Source organism: Bos taurus, chromosome 10 (assembly GCF_002263795.3).
Source record: "Bos taurus isolate L1 Dominette 01449 registration number 42190680 breed Hereford chromosome 10, ARS-UCD2.0, whole genome shotgun sequence".
NCBI classification, from domain to species: domain Eukaryota; kingdom Metazoa; phylum Chordata; class Mammalia; order Artiodactyla; family Bovidae; genus Bos; species Bos taurus.
Window position 1 is genome coordinate 102,252,953 of NC_037337.1, and position 18,679 is coordinate 102,271,631.

Consider the following 18,679-nt stretch of genomic DNA (forward strand, 5'->3'; position numbering starts at 1 on the left):
CAGCAGAGCCGGGTAACAGAGTGGGCTCTCCTGGCCTGGGACTCTGCAATGCCTGGGGAACAGGTGGGGGATTGGAGAGAGGACCTGGGTGGGAACACAGGCAGGTTCATCAGGCTGCTGCTATGGAAACCAGAGGTTCAATACAGCCAGTGTTTCACCCCCAAATTCTCCCTCCCACCAAGGCAAATGAAGAGGGCTCATAAAGGTTTACCCTTGAGGGCTTCTCCCCGCCCCCCACCAATTTAAGTTTCCCCTGATGGTCATTTTAGGTGTAGTTACCCATATGCAACCGTGTTCTTGTCCAATCAGTACTTTGTGGATAAATGAATGAACTTAGATGCCTGCTAATTGCTAAGGGAAAGAGAAGCTTCATGCTTCAGGCCAACCTAGGGCCATTTCTAGCCAGCCCAAGAATTAGAAACATCTCTCTTTAAACCACTGTAGTTATTTTTCCCACCAGGTATCCCCTTCAGAAAGTATTCTTCTTGTTTATGCAAAGAAAGAGTCACTATCCTGATGGAGTCACCATATCAAAACAGGGACTAAAGGAATCAGGGAAAGAAAAATGTAAAAACATATTCTACTCACCATTGATTCACTAATCAGCAGTAACAACAGGGCTTCTTCAGTATTTTCTTGAGGACAAAAAATGCTGTATAAAGAAAATTCACTTTGATATATGGCAATTTCAAAGTAACACAAAATATATGACTAAGAGCAGGACTGAATGCTAACAGCTTCTAGATTTTTATATAGTATAGAACCCAAGCAAAATGCTGGATGATGGACACTTGAATTAATTTGTTTACTTCTATGGAATTTATACATTTTAACTATGCATTTAAATAGCAGGTAGCAGAGTAAAGCTGTAGAAACCAAGTTAAAAGCTCAAGTAACATTTGTGACTATTATAGAGGCAGAAATTTTGATAAGTACAAACTGACATTGTCTCAATAACACAGACTTTCTCCTAAACCCATTATGAGTTATAAACTGCAGACATTTCACTACCCGGTACTCTTCTTATATCTTACTTGCTAGCTGGCATATTGTATATTGTCATTTCGATGAAATAGGAGATTGGAAGCAATTTTAGAGTTTGGATAATTCCTAGGACACTGTAAGAGTTTCGTGAGCTAAGTGAGCTATCTTACAGAAACACACATGCTGTATTTTGGGGTAACACACAAGAACTGTCTTATTGATCAATTTTGTGGAATCTGGCTAGACTCAACATCTTGGATTCAAAGGAAAGGCTTTTAGGCTCAATGTTGCTCAGGATTATAGAACAATAAAAGCCAAACATAACTCTGATCTCCATTCTCTATATCATTTTTTTTTTTCTGGTTTGAGCATTTTAAAAGACTTCCTGCAATTTTCTCCATTCTAAAGCTCTAGAATCCTTGAGTAGAACTGTGAGTTGCATCACAAGTTGGGCCAAACTCAAGTCTTTTTTGTGGAACGCTAGAAGAGTGCAGGAAGAACGAACTTGGTTAAGGACTTCCCCCTGGTCAGTGGTTAAGACTCCACGCTCCTAATGCAGGGGCACAGGTTCAGTCCCTGGCTGGGGAACTAAGATCCTGCATGCCGTACAGTGGGGCCGAAAACAAGAAGTTAACTTGGTTAAAAACAAACAAACAAACGCCTGGATGTTTTGGAGATGACTAAATAAAGACTAAATTTACACCTTCCCTGGTGTACTATTACATTTAACTTAAGAGAAGGGATGAGGCCCCATGCCACCCCCAAATGGTCAAAAAGTGTTTTCCAAATGATTCTAAATACTTGTTCTTTTTAAGTGCCGGCAATTTTTGTACTGTGTCAAAAGACCATGAGGAGTAAGAAAAGTACAGTGGCTGAGACTTTACAACTCGGACATCCTGGACGTAAGGAGACCACCTGTGGGACGGTTCCTATTGCTCTTTCAGGACTAAGATTTAAAAAAAGCGCCTGTGAGCTTCAGGGCAGCAAGGGAGAAACAGACATAGAGAACAGAGCTATGGACATGGGAAGAGGGAGTAACGTGGAAATGTACAGGCCCGTGTGTGAAACAGATAGAATGGGAACCTGCTGTACGACTCCGGGAGCTCAGGCTGCAGGCTGGGGCGGGAGGAGACGGGAGGGGGTCCGGGAGGGAGGGGACATGGGTGTGCCTGTGGCTGATTCTTGTTGAGGTCTGACAGAACACCACAGAATTCTGTAAAGCAATTATCCTCCAATTAAAAAATTTTTTTAAAGTGGGGAGGGGGGCGCCTGTGAGCAAGGAGCGAGATTCTAGAATCTGCAGTGACCTCATTTAAGAGGTAGCTTTAGGTGCCTTGGGTTTTTACAAGAGAGAACTCTTCTTTCCCCTTAAATTCAGAAATAGAGCCTACAGGCTTTGAATTCAGAATGCTCATGTGAGTGAGTGTGTGTGTGTGTGTGTGTGTCCATCCTGCCATCAGTTCCTGACATTCTGGTTCATGTTCACATGCAACTGGGGCCTCACAAAAAAAGCAGTAACATTAAGCTTTTTTTTTTTTGCTCCATAGCTAGCCAGCTCTGCATTGTCCAGACTAACTGAAAAGAGAGAGAGCCCATGCTAATTGTGACTTAACACCAGCAAACTGCGTCCAAAATAATCCCCAGATTCCATCTGCACCGTCTAGGCTGCTTGTATGTGAGGTTGTGTTATTTTAACCAGAGCTGCTAACAAGTAGCACATTAACCGATTCTAACTCTACTTCCTCTACCCTTCCTCTATCCTCTACGCTTTTCAAGGCAGGCAAGATGGGTCCGCAGGGGCGCTGCAAAGCTCTGAGGACCTGCAGGAAGAAGCAGGGACCAGAGGAAGGGAAAGGACAGTTTTGAGACACACCTGAAAAACTGCAGACTGTAGTTTACCCCCCGCCAATTACGAATTCTCTAGACCTATTTCTGGCCGTTCTTTCCCTCTTCCCTGCGGAGCTCAGGGTGGACAGTGAAAACTGCTGGGCTCTCCTATTGTGATGGTGTCCCCTTAGGGCACAAGAGTGTCAAGGGGAGGTCCTGGGCCCCCAGGCCTCAGGCTGTGGAGCTGGGAAACTGGAGCCTTAGATCTGGAGGAAGGTGATGGAAGAGCTGGCCATTTATCCCTTCGGTTCTGACATGAAGTAGTTATCAGGATCTTTCAATGTCCCTCATTGTTATCCTTCAGACAGCATCCTCATCCTTACCAAAGCCTCTGCATTGGTTGCCAGGAGGTTCGGACCTGTATTTGGGACGCCAGGATAATTCTTTCCCCTCTGAGGCCTACAGAGGGGCTCAGCATGGCGTGTGGCACTCCTAGGGTTCGAAAAATCGTTATCCGCTTCCTGGCACAAAATCGGCGTTTCTAGCCTCCTCTTCACTTTGTGATAACTGTCTAATCTAATGTGCATTTCTTTATCTAAGCCACCTCAAGTGCTTCTTATGAGGAGGAATACAATGGAAGAAAGAAAAAGAAACAAAAGGTATCCATGTTAGGAAGAAGTAAAACTGTATTTGCGGACGACATGATCTTGTATATAGAAAATCCCAAGGGATCTAAAAAACTATTAGAACTAATAAAGCAGTTCAGCAAGACTTCAGCGTAAACGTTCAATTCAGACAGTCGATTGTATTTCTATATAGTTGCAACAAACAACCCCAAAATAAAAGTAATAGTAACAATTCCATTTATGATAGTATTGAAAAGAATGCCACACACACCAAAACGCCCTTAGGTAAGTTTACAAAAGAAGTGCAAACGTTATACCTTGAAAACTTCAAATTGTTGTCAAAAAAATTAAAGGAAAATAAATGGAAAGACATTTCATGGTCATGAAGACTTAATATTGCTAGGATGGTGCGCACGTGTGCTAAGTCACTTCAGTCATGCCCGACTCTGTGACCCCCATGGACTGTAGCCTGCCAGGCTCTTCTATCCAGGGACTCTCCAGGCAAGAGTACTGGAGTGGGTTGCCATGCCCTCTTCCGGGGGATCTTCCCAACCCCAGGATCGAACCCATGTCTCTTAAGTCTCCTGTATTGGCAGGCGGGTTCTTTACCACTAGCACGACCTGGGAAGCCCTGCTAAGATGGCAACGCTCCTCAAATTAATCTACAAATTACACTCATTTCCTATCATGATCCTAGTTGCTCTTTTTTGTAGAAATAGACCAAATGATCCCAAAATTCATGTGAAAATATAAGGGTTTTGGGGGAAGGCAGGCTAAGGGGTGCTAGGTTTATTTGGGGGTAATAAAATATTCTAAATTTGACCACAGTGATGAGCAATGTGACTATATTAAAAGCTATATTAAAGCGCATTGTACACTTTAAATGAGTGAATTGTATAGTATGTGAATTAGATCTCAACAAAACATTAATAAAAATGACTGTGTCTATTTGTGTGAAGTGAAATTTGTGTCTCAATAACCATTCATGGCATGGGAATCTTCCCATTAACTAATAACTACATTTAACTTGATCTATGTTTTGCCTCCATAACTCTTGTACAGATGGGGAAGCTGATGTATGCCAAAGACTGAGTGGTTCCGGAAAGAAGGGAGACACGGCCAGCACTCTGAGCTTTGCTTCCTTCAAGAGGTGAGGGCACACTGGAGTAGCACCCAGACAGACACAGAGCTTCATCCACATGTCAAACTTGACTTCAGGAGGAAGCAAGAGCTGGAGTCTTCAAAATACTGGCACTTATGAAGCATCCAAAGCAGAGGAAAATCTAGGGTCTATTTTTAAGGTTTAAAAACATTACCTAAAAAAGAACCTCAGTCCTGATGCTAAATAGCTCATAATAAGGGGTCAGCATTTTAAAAGTGAGAGTTTGAGAACTGCTAGAACAGATGTTCTATGAATCCAGATAAGGGGTAAGGAATGCAGGAAAAAGTTAAGAAAATGCTCACTAGTCTGAATCCATACAAGAAATGCAAACTGAACAAGATGATGAGAGAGAGAAAGACCAGGGTCAGTTTAAGAAGACTGAGAGGCAGTGGCCATTGGCCACAGGACTGGAAAAGGTCAGTTTTCATTCCAATCCCAAAGAAAGGCAATGCTTTCTTTGAAGAATGCTCAAACTACCGCAGAATTGCACTCATCTCACACACTAGCAAAGTAATGCTAAAAATTCTCCAAGCCAGGCTTCAATAATACGTGAACCATGAACTTCCAGATGTTCAAGCTGGTTTTAGAAAAGGCAGAGGAACCAGAGATCAAATTGCCAACATCCATTGGACCATCAAAAAAGCAAGAGAGTTCCAGAAAAACATCTATTTCTGCTTTATTGACTACGCCAAAGCCTTTGACTGTGTGGATCACAATAAACTGTGGAAAATTCTGAAAGAGATGGGAATACCAGACCACCTTACCTGCCTCTTGAGAAATCTGTGTGCAGGTCAGGAAGCAACAGTTAGAACTGGACATGGAACAACAGACTGGCTCCAAATAGGAAAAGGAGTACGTCAAGGCTGTATATTGTCACCCTGATTATTTAACATATATGCAGAGTACCTCATGAGAAACGCTGGGCTGGAAGAAGCACAAGCTGGAATCAAGATTTCCGGGAGAAATATCAATCACCTCAGATATGCAGATGACACCACTCTTATGGCAGAAAGCAAGGAGGAACTAAAGAACCTCTTGATGAAAGTGAAAGAGGAGAGTGAAAAAGTTGGCTTAAAACTCAACATTCAGAAAACGAAGATCACGGCATCCGGTCCCGTCACTTCATGGCAAATCGATGGGGAAAAGGTGGAAGCAGTGAGAGACTTTACTTTTTTGGGCTCCAAAATCCCTGCAGATGGTGACTGCAGCCATGAAATTAAAAGACGCTCCTTGGAAGGAAAGCTATGACAAACCTGCTGCTAAGTCGCTCAGTCGTGTCCGACTCTGTGCGACCCCACAGACGGCAGCCACCAGGCTCCCCCATCCCTGGGGCTCTCCGGGCAAGAGCACTGGAGTGGGTTGCCATTTCCTTCTCCAACGCATGAAAATGAAAAGTCAAAGTGAAGTCGCTCAGTCGTGTCTGACTCTTAGCAACCCCATGGACTGCAGCCTACCAGGCTCCTCCGTCCATGGGATTTTCCGGGCAAGAGTACTGGAGTGGGGTGCCATTGCCTTCTCCAATGACAAACCTAGAGAGCATGTTAAAAAGCAGAGACATTACTTTGCCAACAAAGGTCCATCTAGTCAAGGCTATGGTTTTTCCAGTGGTCATGTATGGATGTGAAAGGTGGACTAGGAAGAAAGCTGAGCGCCAAAGAATTGACGCTTTTGAACTGTGCTGTTGGAGAAGTCTTTTGAGAGTCCCTTGGACTGCAAGGAGATCCAACCAGTCCATCCTTAAAGGAAATCAGTCCTGGTGTTCATTGGAAGGACTGATGTTGAAGCTGAAGCTCCAATACTTTGGCCACCTAATGTGAAGCACTGACTCACTTGAAAAGACTTTGATGCTGGGAAAGATTGACCGCAGGAGAAGGGGACGACAGAGGATGAGATGGCTGGATGGCATCACTGACTCGATGGACATGGGTTTGAGTGAACTCTGGGAGTTGGTGATGCACAGGGAGGCCTGGTGTGCTGCAGTCCATGGGGTCGCAGAGTCGGACACGACTGAGCGACTGAACTGACTGACCAACTGAGAGGCAGTTACCCTGAGAAGTGCTGCCCCCGAAGCTGCAGAGCGGTGCTCAGAAGCCTCACCTCGATAGCCCTCCAGTCCCCATGTCTGTCAGCGCTCCCCGGGGCCTCAGCAGCAGCAGCCTGAGGGCTTTCCGCCATTTTCCCACCACACCGTGACTAAAGGAGGTGTCCTTAGTTATTCACACATGTTCCTCTTTCCCTCACTGCGAGGTTGTGAAAAGCCACCAGCCTCTGTCTTGTGGGAACAAAGACGGGAAGGAAGGCTCCGAAGGGAGGAGTCGGGAATGAGCCACGACGGGTCCTGTCTTCCTGCCGCCTCGGGGCCTCTCTCTGTCTCCCGCCTACTCCTTCCCGAGGGGGAAAGCCCAGAGGGAGCTGGCGTGGACCCTTACCCCACCATCCTCAGAGGTGATCCAGCCCAACTTCAAAACCGAAAACAATGAACGCACTCTACAGAGACGTCACCTTTCAGTCACTTGTAAATTATGAATCATTTGTTAATTACTTAATTCTCCTTCTTCTTACAGCTAATTCGGTGTAAAACAAATTTTTAAACAAAGGATCAAGGAATTGCTGAGGAAAAGAAAAAAAGTGAGCTCTGGCTTACTAATAACTTTGTATGATGCTGAAGTTCTTGTAATAATCTGAATGAAAATCCCAAAACCAACAGTGAAGACTGAGAATAGCAACCAAGCTATTTTAGATAAGAATGAGAGCATTTTCTTACTTAAAAGGTCCCCACTAGTGCATGGATTTTGCTGAAGTTATGAAAAATAAAGAGGTATCTTTATTAAACTGGTAAATTAGACTTGCTCGTCTGGTTCTCTTTCAGGAGAGAAAAAATCTACCCTTGAACTTCTATACACTCGTGTGTGTGTGTGTGTGTGTGTGTGTGTGTGTGTGTGTGTAAGTCGCTTCAGGCGTGTCCGATGCTTTGTGACCCCATGGACTGTAGCCAGTCAGGCTCCTCTGCCCGTGGGATTCTCCAGGCAAGAACACTGGAGTGGGTTGCCACGCCCTGCTCCAGGGGACCTTCCTGACCCAGGGACTGAATCCTGGTCTCCTGTCTCCTGCCTGGGCGGGCGGGTTCTTAACCGTTAGTGCCGCCTGGGGGCCCCAAGTCTCCCTCCCGTCCCCGACCCACAAATGAGGCAGCAGTCCCCGTACTTCTCTCCTGAGTAGACGCGCGCTTTCCGGGTGAGCGTGTAGGTTTTCGTGTTTGCTCCTTTCCGGAGAGGATCGTCCAGGGGTGACTGGCATGGCGGATCCTCCAGAGGGTTCCAGTAGCTCTGCTCACACATACCCCGCAGCAGGATCTCCGCCAGCTGCCTGGCTATTGTCTGGGGACACAGAGGAGCAAAGGGACAGCCGTCAATCTATTTTGTGTCATTCACTCATTCATTTGCTCATTTAGTGAATATTTTTCAGCCACCACTTGGTCATCACTATTCCAAGACTCATTAAACATTTTTACTTTGATGAAAATTCTCCCGTTGATGACAATAAAAATAACATTTAAAAACCAGATAACCTCATGCCCTTCAAATGCTGCCCTGCTTCTGTTATATTCTGGAACACTAAACATGTTTTGGACCTGAAATTTTTAGTTAAGCTCTTTTCCAAAAGCTCTTATATTAACTAAATAATAGGTGAACTGCAAATATTTTCATCACTCTCCAACCGATGCCTGCTAAAGCCTGAAGGTGGCAGAAAGCCAGAACTCAACCTAGATGATGTAATCCCTGAAAAAAGTCTCTTTGTTGATGAAAAGAGGATGTCCGGTGCAGATTTTTAGAACGTCTTCCTTCTTAGGCGTGCCAAGGACAAGTCCTACGTGTCCCTGCCCTGGCCCTCAGCACCTGAGACCCTGACCTGTTCTCCCTGCCTCCTGGGTTTTCCGGCCCAAGGCTCCCACTGGCCTTGTGCAAAGTGCAGAGAGGGCAAAGTGGGAACTATGGATACTGATCAAGAAATACATTTTTTCAAAGCCAGGTAGGTATCTCTTTTCTCACTGTGAAAACTCAGAAATGTCTGAGTCTTGTCCTCCTAGACTGGATGCAGGTTACTGTGTTTTCCTAACTCTGTAGCTCTGCTGCCTGGGACAGCACCATGGGTGCTCACGTGCTATGTCACCCAGTCCTGTCCGGCTCCTTTCGACCCCCTGGACTGTGGCCTGCCAGGCTCCTCTGTCCATGGGATTCTCCAGGCAAGAGTGCTGGAGTGGGTTGCCACGCCCTCCTCCAGGGGATCCTCCCGACCCAGGGATGGAACTCGCGTCTCTTACGTCTCCTGCAGCGGCGGGTTCTTCACCGCCAGCGCCACCTGGGAAGCCCCAATAGCGCCGCGGACGACGTACTGGGGGCGGGAGAGAAGGCAGGTACTAAGAACTGTGCTAACGGATGTCCTCATCATCTCCCAGTGACCAAGAAGAGAAATTTTTAAAAATCCCTCTGAAAATAGGACTGCATTGCAGGGTGATCCAGGCGACCTCACGCTCAGCCAGAGGCAGGGAAAGAGAGCGCCACCCAGCAGGTTTCCCGCGTGGTTTTAGCGTTCTCTGGAAGAGGCAGGCAAGGATACTGATCTTCTGAGAACAAGACTTTTTAAACCAATATGTTCCAGAAGAGAACTTTGCTAGGCTTTCATCTATGGGAAATCTCTAAAAACACCACAAGGAAACCTAAATGCAAACCAATCACTAGCTTAGTGGTTCCTGATAACCACTGGGTAAAGGCAAATTTTCTTCATTATTCCCAAGTAAGACCCACTGGCTTTAAATGTCTATAAAAATGTGAAATTAGATGCACTCCGATCATCCCCAACTGAGCCATCTGTAAAGATCTCATAAGAACACGATTTTCAGGACCTAAACACTTCCTGGACCATTTTCTTAAACCTCCCGTTACGGCCTCATTTTGATCTCACTGCAGTCATATAAACTAATGACTTCTGCTGGAAGCATCAGCTGGCAAGAATAACCTCCACTGGCTCTAGCTGAGGGAAAAAAAAAAAATGTTAAAGGAGAAAAATGAACAGGAACTTCACATTGTGGATGTATCTGCCACAGAGGGATTCTAAGGTAAAAGTCTCTGTCCTCAAGACAGTCTGCTTGTCCGCTGCTGGACAGCTCACGTCAGACCTCATTTTCCCTCAAGGTATTAACCTTCCCGAGAGAGCTTTTCAATGAGGTTTTGATGTGATTGCATATATTAAAGGCATTAGCTCATCATGTACCTCCGATTAGGAAGGATGTTGGTTATATTCACTGAAAGCACAAATGAAGTTCAGAGGAGACTGAACAGGAGAAATTATCAGCAAGATCACCAACGTCTATGACACTTTTACGTTTTATACTCAGGGCATATACAGCTTGTAGTTTAAATGCCTAACAATTGTTGGTAACTACCAAATATATTTCAAATGAAAGGAAAGAAAGGAAGAAAGCTGGTCTGGAAGAAGAACTTGAACTTCTTTGTACAAAGCTGGTCATTAAATGCACTTTTTTTTGCATGTGTTTTTAAACTGTGATAAACCTCACATAACATTCACCATTTTAAAGTGTGCAGTCCAGTGGCATTTAGCACACTCACGGTGTTGTACAACCATGGTCACTATCTAGATCCAGAACACTCTTTACCCTAAAAGGAAACCCCATATCCTTTAAGAAGTCACTCTCCACTCTCCCTCCTCCCGCACCCTGGGAACAACGACTCTGCTTCCTGTGTCTGTAGGTTGCCTGGTTTACATTTCACATAAAAGGAGCCAAACAACATGTGGTCTTCCTGTGTCTGACTCCTGTCACTCAGCATAGTCTTTTCAAGGTTTGTCCACAGAGCAGCATGAACCAGCCCTTCACTCCTCTCTGCAGCTGAATGATACTCCATCGTATCCTGTTTATTCAGTCATCAGCGGTAGACACTTGAATTGTTTCCATCTTCTGGCTACCGTAAGGAGTGCTGCTGTGAACACTCATACATAAGTTTTAGTTTGAAAACCTGCTTTCAATTATTTGGAGTATTTATCTAGGAATGGGGCTGCTGGAAATGTACTTTTAAATCCTCTCTGCTATAGTTTCACTCCAGAGTTTACAAAGCAACTTTTCCATCTCCTAGTGCTAGTCGCTCAGTCGTGCCCGGCTCTTTGTGACCCCATGGACTGCAGTTCACCAGGCTCCTCTGCCCATGAGATTTTCCAGGCAAGGATACTGGAGTGGGTTGTCATTTCCGTCTCATAAGGATATTATAAATTTGCAATTATCAGCTAATCGAAAAGGAATCAGACAGCAATTAAGAAACACTGTCTTAGAGAAGGAGAAAAATCGTATGACATCCTTTATGTGCAGAATCTAAAAAGAAATTATACAAACGAACTTTTTTACAAGACAGAAACCAACTCGCAAACTTAAAGAAGGAATGTAAGATTGCCAGTGGGTAACAATGGGGGGAGCGACAGTTAGGGAGCTTGGGATGGACATTTACACACCGCTATGTCTAAATGGATGACCAGCAAGAACCTGCTGTAGAGCACAGGGAACTCTGCTCAACGTCATGTGGCAGCCTGGATGGGAGGCGAGTTTGGGGAAGAATGGATATATGTCTATGGAAGGCTGAGTCCCTTCACTGTCCATCTGCAACTATCACAACATTGTTAATTGGCTATACTCCAATATAAAATAAAAAGTTAAAAAAAAAAACAAAGTCTCACACACACACACACACACACACACGAGAAACCCTGTCTCACGAGTGGCAATAGCTAGAGAAGCTTCCTCACATCTGTGGAAACCAGAGGACGCCAGTGAAGATGTCCGAGAAGTGTTTCTCAGCTGGGCTGGGCAAAGAATCACTTGTGGAAAGTAGAAAATACAGGTTCTTGAGTCCGGCCACAGGCTGGCATTCCCGAGGTCAGGCACAGGGATGCGTGTTTGCTCAAAGGCCTCAGATGTCTCGGATGCACACTGCTGGCTGAGCACTCAAGGAATTAGAAACAGTTTCATTTAGGTCACTCGTGGACCATCAGCCAAGACCAAAGGTGTGCCTGCAACTCAAATGTGACACTGAGTGTGAAGTGACTCCCCTCGTGTTGACCGTGAACATGTCAATCACTCAGTTGTGTCCAGCTCTTTGCAACCCCATGAACTGTAGCCCGCCAGGCTCCTCTGTTCATGGGATTTCCCAAGCAAGGATACTGGAGTGGGTTGCCATTCCTTCTCCAGGAACTCTTTCCAATTTAGTGATCAAACTCAGGTCTCCCGCATTGTAGATGGATCACGTTACCCTGTGAGCTACCAGGGAAGACCATGTTAACAGTAACCAGTTAGTTAAGAGCTGGAAGTGTCCAGGGCCAGCTTTAGTCCTAACAGGCTTCCTTTAGAAGCCTCTTCACTGGGTTTGTCAGGAAAAAACAAAAACAAAAACACTCTTCGTTCCTAACTTATTTCTGGCCAGAATCCTACCTCACAGGATTTTTATAAGTTAAAACACATTGATTGAAAATCATAACCCTTACACAACCATAGAAAATATTCTCTAATTCTGGAAAATAATGTTGGCGTGAGCAACAGGCAGACTCCTGTGGTGCAGTCCGTGTACACGTGCCTTTTAATGAAGAAGAACCATTCATTTCCTTAATGAAATATATATTCTTTGAGAGTCTATATTTAAGAATTTGAAAGATTGGCTAAGTGAGCTTTTAAAACAATTACAAGAACACTTGCCAGTACTCTCATTATGCTTTCAAATCTTTTAAGCTGTTCATGCTGACCAGTTGGGAAGTTTTATGGAATGGGGGGGAGGTCAATTTGAGAGAAAAGACATGTGGCAATAATTTTTATCCATATTTTTGCAGGGTTTTTTTTTTTCGCTTAAAGAACTGTGTTGATCAAAAAAACGTTTTCTTTGAACTTCTGAGGGCACCCATGAATCATATCAACACATAAATAAATGTCAAAGACCGAGCGAGTTCTTGCTGGGGTGTGTGTGTGTGTGTGAAGTCATCCATCTTGTTTTACCTCCTATAATTCTGGGCCTGCCAGGTGGCGCTAGTGGTAAAGAACCCACTGCCAATGCCGGAGACTTAGGAGACACGGCTTCAGCCCCTGGGCTGGGAGGACCCCCTGGAGGAGGAGATGGCAACCCGCTCCAGTGTTTTTGCCTCGAGCATCCCATGGACAGAAGGGCCTGCCAGCCACGGGACGTGGGGTCACCGAGAGTCCGACATGACTGAGGAGGCTTGGCACTGTAATGCCAGGAGAGCCTGTGGCTGAGCCGCCTGGACCTGCGAGTCGTGCGTCCACATCCTAGTGTTCTGGAGACGCCAAAACGAAGATACAGCCTCATTTCCTGTGACGGGAGTGGCTGAGCCTCGCCCAACTGAACACTCACAGCATTTAAAGGATTCCCGACGGACTTCCCTGGTGCTCCAGTGTGTTAAGACTTCATCCAGGCTTACACTACGGAGGGCGTGGCTTCAGTTTCTGGTCGGGGAGTTTAAGATTCCACATGCCAGGTGGTGTGGACAAAAAAATAAAAAACCATGGTAACGGACGCATGATAACGGGCGGACGACAGCCCGGATGACAAAAGACAGAGCCCTTCGCGCAAATGCTGGGTGACTGCGGCTCTGAAGGGCACCCTGTGGAGGTGTGACTACGAGCCTCCCAGCAGGAGAGTGAAAGGTTTAAAAGGGAGGAGACAGAACTCAAGTCCACAGGCGAGCCAAGCTGCTGACCAGCCAGTGTATTTAACTAGCTTTCCTATTTCTGGGTTTTATGGTCAGTATAGTTGAACAGCTAGGTACTCCTAGGATCTAACGTGCTTTGCCCCATTCAGGGTGCAGTATGACCCTTCAGCACACAAACCACCCTGGTGTCCAGAGGGCCCAGTGCTGGCTGCCGCACAGGGTGCACGCCTTTCGATTTAACAGCGTGACCGAGAGGCGACTGAGAAGATGTCCGTCATTCGCCATCAGGGAAATGTAAGTCAAAACCACCGTGACCCAGCACGTCACACTCACTAGGAGGCTAGAACTGAAAAGAAACAATACACAAGTGCTGTCGAGTGCGTGGAAAAGCTGGAACGCCCGTCACTTCTGGTGAGAACGTAAAATGGTGCAATCGGTCTGGAAAAGTTTGGCAGTTCCTCCAGAGGTCAAACGTAGAGTCACCATGTGATCTAGCAACCCCAGTCCCAGGTATATACCCAAGAAAAACGAACACAAGTATCCACACAGGGTCGTGCACGAGGATGTTCACAGCAGCGGTATTCATGAGAGCCGACAAGCAGAAACAATCCAGTGTCCTAGGCACTGGTGGCTGAATAAAGACGGCTCTGTCCCACACTGGAACGTCAACCACGGGGGAGAGGAGTGAAGACACAGAGCACAGGGCGGGTGGGCCTTGAAAACGTGGGGCTAAGAAAAGCCAGTCACAGCAAGGCCACGTGCCACACAAAGCCGCTTATGTGACGTGTCCAGAACAGGCACATCCACAGAAATAGGAGGTGAGTTAGTGGCCACCTGCGGCTGCAGGAAGAGTAGAATGAGACTGACCAGTAACAGGCACGGAGGTTTTTGCGGGGTGATGAGAAAGTTCTGAATTGAAATATAAATGACGGCTGAACAATTTTGCGACTACTAAACTCCAACGACTTTAAACTGGTGAATGAATGATGTATAACAATATGCTTCACTGATAGAGTTTAAGATGTATAACGTCTGTATTACCTGATGTGTGATGATACGTCATATATAATTTATATACGAAAGCGAGAGAAGGCGCCCGCAGCGCCTTCGGGCCTCAACCAAGTCGGCAGTCACACTTACCATCCGCAGGTTTTGGGTTGTTCTGGTCTCAACCGCTCTGAGGAGCTCTCTGAATCTCCCGACTCCTCTTGTCAGGCTCCTGTGGGCACACAGAATTTGACAGGGCTCCCATCCGGCGCCTAGTAATGTTAAATATTTTACACACACACTCCACTGCATTTTGTCTACATAAAAGCTGTCGGCGAGACGGCAAGCGAACCATCGCTCGGCACGTGTCTGTCCGTCTTTGCTCAAGTCTGAAAAATCTGACCTAAGATTGATGGGCTTTGGTGCTTCCACAGTCAGAGTTTCTCAAGCAAAGAAATGTTGGAAAGCCAGATCTGAGGCAAAAAAAAAAAAAAAGGCAAGATATCTTTCACGAGTCTATCTTCCACCCCCAGTAGCTCAGCCTGCTCTGTTAAGTGGTGCTGAACTCTTTTCATCCCAGAATGGCTGGCACAGAGGTACAGGAACGTGTGCAGTGTGGGAAAGGGTTTTGTGACCTGCCTCCTTTGTGGGCGAGACAAAGGGCAGAGGCATGAAAACCCAGGGGCTCCATCGGGCAAGCGCTCTCTGTCTTCGAGAACACACAGGACTGCCCAGTAAAGCCGCCCGCGCCCCCCCAGCCTAACCCCAACCCCAGCAGGCAGACAGAGGGTCACAGCCCCTCCCGAGTGGGCAGGTGCCCCTGGGCTGAGGTCAGCGCATCTCACACACGGCCACACACCTCACCGCGTGGGTTGCACGTTTTGTGAAGGGGCAAATCACACCTGGCTTCACCCTGACCCACACGCCCAGACCCCACGTGTCTGTCCCCCCTTTCTGAGGCTGTGCCCGGCCCGGCCGGCTGGGATCACTTCCCTGCAGGTCCCTTTACACCGAGCACCGCCACCTCCTATGACATAACCCAGTGATATTTATAACCTGCTCATTAGAACACATCTCATCTTTCCAAAAAGCCGCCGAGCAGGTCAGCAGGTGCTGGCGCAGCAGAGGCCAGGTATCCGGCTCTCTCCTTGGATGACACTTTAAATTGCACAAAGGGATGAAAGCAAATGACATGTGGGCTCCGAGTGCTCTGAGCACTCTCGGGGCTATTAACTCGTGTCTTATATCGACACGACATCCCAAGGCTCTCATTCACAAGAACACCCCCAGAACTTGAAGATAATGGTTTATTGGCGCCGGGACATAAACGCTCCCATAGTCCTCTCACCCACACATATCAGATGATATCGGATCAGAGGCTTTACGGCAGCATAAAAAGAGAAGCTTGTGCTCAGGACTCCAGTCAGCACTAACGGAAACATGAATAAAAATTAGGTAATAGGCCCTGGAACATTCAATCTCTGCTGCTTTCCCCTTCATTTGCTTTTATGGGATCTGTGTTCACAGGCAGCAGAGTATATTCACTTTGGACTGAAGCTTCGTTCTCTTAAGTAACATGGCGGGGTGTGAGGGGAAGGAACAGCTACAGCTGAGAAAGGGACAGGCGGGACAGAGCAGTGTCATTTTGGTCCAGAACCCCAGAGTAAACTCCTAGTATGCACAAAAAGAGGCTTCCCCAGTGGCTCAGGAGTAAGGAGTCCGCCTGCTATGCAGGTGAGGCGGGTTCGATCCCTGGGTGGGGAAGATCCCCTGGAGAAGGAAGGATGAACCCACTCCAGTATTCTCGCCTGGGAAATCCCAGGACAGAGGAGCCTGGCGCCTACGGTCCCCAGGGCCACCAGAGTCTGACATGACTGAGCGCACACAGCGCACACACATATGAACAAAGCATGGCGTTTTAAGCTGTGTGAGTAAAGGCGGCGCTGAGGCAACGCAGTCGCAGGCCCGGGTTTACACGGCTGTTTCGGCGGCGGGGACAGTAGGCAGCATTCAGTCCAAACGCCGTACCTCAGGGGCAAGCCGCCAGGTGGGAGCTGGCCCTTCAGCACGTCTCCCGGGCCCTCCTCGCTGAGGGAGACACCTGTCCAGTTACAGAAGCACAGAATGTTCTAGCTAGAAATGATCCCGACATGACCCAGTCCACCGTGACACAAAGGGAACGGCTCGCTCAGTCACAGCAGCGAGAGGGCCGGCTGCGAGCTTTCCGCCAAAGCTCTCACCTTCCCGACAGCGGAAACGCGCGCTCTCAGCCCAGGACGACGCTCGCAGGAGGAACAGAACAGCGGGGACACAAGAAAGGCCTGTTTCTTAGAGAACCGACTTCGGGGTGCCGGTGGGGGCGGGGGAGGGATGGGGCAGGGACGGCCGGGGCGCCTGGGAGCACGCGCGCACAGGCTGCGTGTAATCGGGTCCCCAAGGCCCGCGCGCCGGGCTCGCTCCGCGCTCCTCCGCAGCCTGCGTGCGCGGGCGCTGCTGGGGACGGTGCCGTGCGGCTGGGTCCCTCCGCGCCCGCCGGAAACCATCACGACACTGTTAATCCAAAATAAAACGTTTAAAATAAAATACTGGGTGGGGGAAGGTCAGTTTTACACGATTAATATGCAAATTAATATGTACATAATATAAATCTAACGGTTCCAGTGATCCCAGCGAATGAGCTGCTCCGAGGAACTGGTTCAAAGACTGGAAAGAAAACCCGCTGTCGCGGGAGAAGCAGCCGGGTGTCCAGGGCGAGGCTCGCCGCCGGAGCTGAGGGCCGCGGGCGCAGAGCTGCCGTGCGGAGGCCGGACGGTCTTCCCGCGCAGGGCCGGCGCCCCCCGGCGGCCGCTGCAGGAAGTCCCCGTGACCGGGGACCGCGGCCCCCGGGCCGGCCAGCCCCGCAGCCACGCCGGAGGGCGGCCGGAGCACTGCCCTGCCTCTGAGCAAATCCGCGCTCTTCTCAAACTGCTTCCAGTTTTTTTCTGGGAAGAGCTTCGGCTGCAGATTGTGCTCATCAACAGAGAGTCCGCAGTGACCGCAGCGCGGGGACCAGCGCAGGGCTGGCGGCCGCAGGAGGGGGCTGGAGGGGGCAGGTCGCACATCTAAACGTCAGAAAAGGAACAAAGTGTCCTAAATACAGAGACATCCAACCACCAGCAGCTCTTACACCATTCACATGCTTCTACAGTCACATAATTTTATTCAAGCAATCACTTCCACGGGTGCCATGACGGCAGAAAAAATATTTTTTTTAAGATAATCATGATAGAAAGAAACAGAAAAAGATTAACTTGCAAAAATTACATTCTAGAGGCTATGAAATACCCCCAATTTGAGGGAAATAAAAACCACAGGGTTGCTTTCGTGTCTCTAAACTATTCGTTTATTCTTAAGTGTTGACACGCGTGAAACAGCTCGAATGAACTGCTGCTTAGAAACTCCACTCCAAAACGAAGAGAAAGAGAGCCAAGGACTCTCCTGGGTTTGAGGGTTTCCACAGACCCTTGACATGAGGTCATTTATTCCGTTTCAACACCCCTGACTGAGACAGTGCAATGATGTCAGAATTCATTATGGGAAACGAGTCTCTAAAAACGCTCTCGCCAGCATTCGAGCAGCGGGCACTGGCGAGCAGTCAGAACTCGGGGTTCACCTCCTGCACCTCGCTTCTTGAGCTGGGGGAGCTTGCCTCCGCGGGGGACAGTTCCCAGCACCTCAGCCCTCACCAAGGAGAAAGGGCCTGCGAGTCCCTGGAGCACCAGCTGGCTGACAGAAGGGCGAAACCCGCCCACGTCGCGGGGGGCCGCAGCCCTGCTTTGCCGCGGGCCCCAGCTGCAGGGAGCGCTCGGGTGCGTCCTCAGCCGAGCTGGGGCAAACCCAGACGGAGGAAGGCCCACCCGCGGTCCCGGGGCTGCGCTCCCCTCCAGCCCTGACCTGCTTCCATTTTCCTTCTCTCCTCCCACCTCTTCTACCGGCTCCTCCCCCCGCACCCCCAGCCCCTCCTCCTCCTCCCAGGTCTCAATGCCCTGAGGTCCAGGCAGGAGCACGACCCCCTGAGGACGCCAGGGGGGCACTGACTGGCCAGCACCGGTCCCTTCTTGACCTCCTGGGTCCTGAAATCAGCATTTCTGACGGCTGGTCTCTGAAATCTACATTCTCACGTACAAATTTACAGCAGCGTCTGTTCATGTCCTGTTCTGCTGTGACTCCGAACTGCACACTCAGCTCTTTAATAGTGTCACCTGTCTCTGAACTATCAAACCAAGGGGGAAACAAACAGGAAGGAAGCCAGAGCTGCAGAAGCAAACTCCAAACGGAAAACCAAGGCTCAGAGCAACTCAGAGACTAGAGAATCATTTCACCTGGTGATGGGCAG

At 48.1% G+C, this 18,679-nt stretch overlaps 1 protein-coding gene across 8 annotated transcripts in view; it reads right to left on the bottom strand.

Moving 5' to 3' along the window:
- Nucleotides 1-18,679, bottom strand: part of TTC7B (tetratricopeptide repeat domain 7B) — a 304,954-nt gene that overhangs the window by 122,098 nt on the left and 164,177 nt on the right. For 6 of the 8 annotated variants that reach the window (XM_024998170.2, XM_024998169.2, XM_059890972.1 and 3 more), the window contains exons 6-8: nucleotides 14,458-14,536; nucleotides 7,804-7,976; nucleotides 589-652 (exon numbers count right to left, since the gene is read on the bottom strand). In XM_024998170.2, coding sequence (XP_024853938.1) covers nucleotides 589-652; nucleotides 7,804-7,976; nucleotides 14,458-14,536 — 316 coding nt within the window. The remainder of the gene's footprint in view (nucleotides 1-588; nucleotides 653-7,803; nucleotides 7,977-14,457; nucleotides 14,537-18,679) is intronic. The other 2 variants (XM_059890973.1, XM_059890976.1) reach the window with 1 other exon arrangement.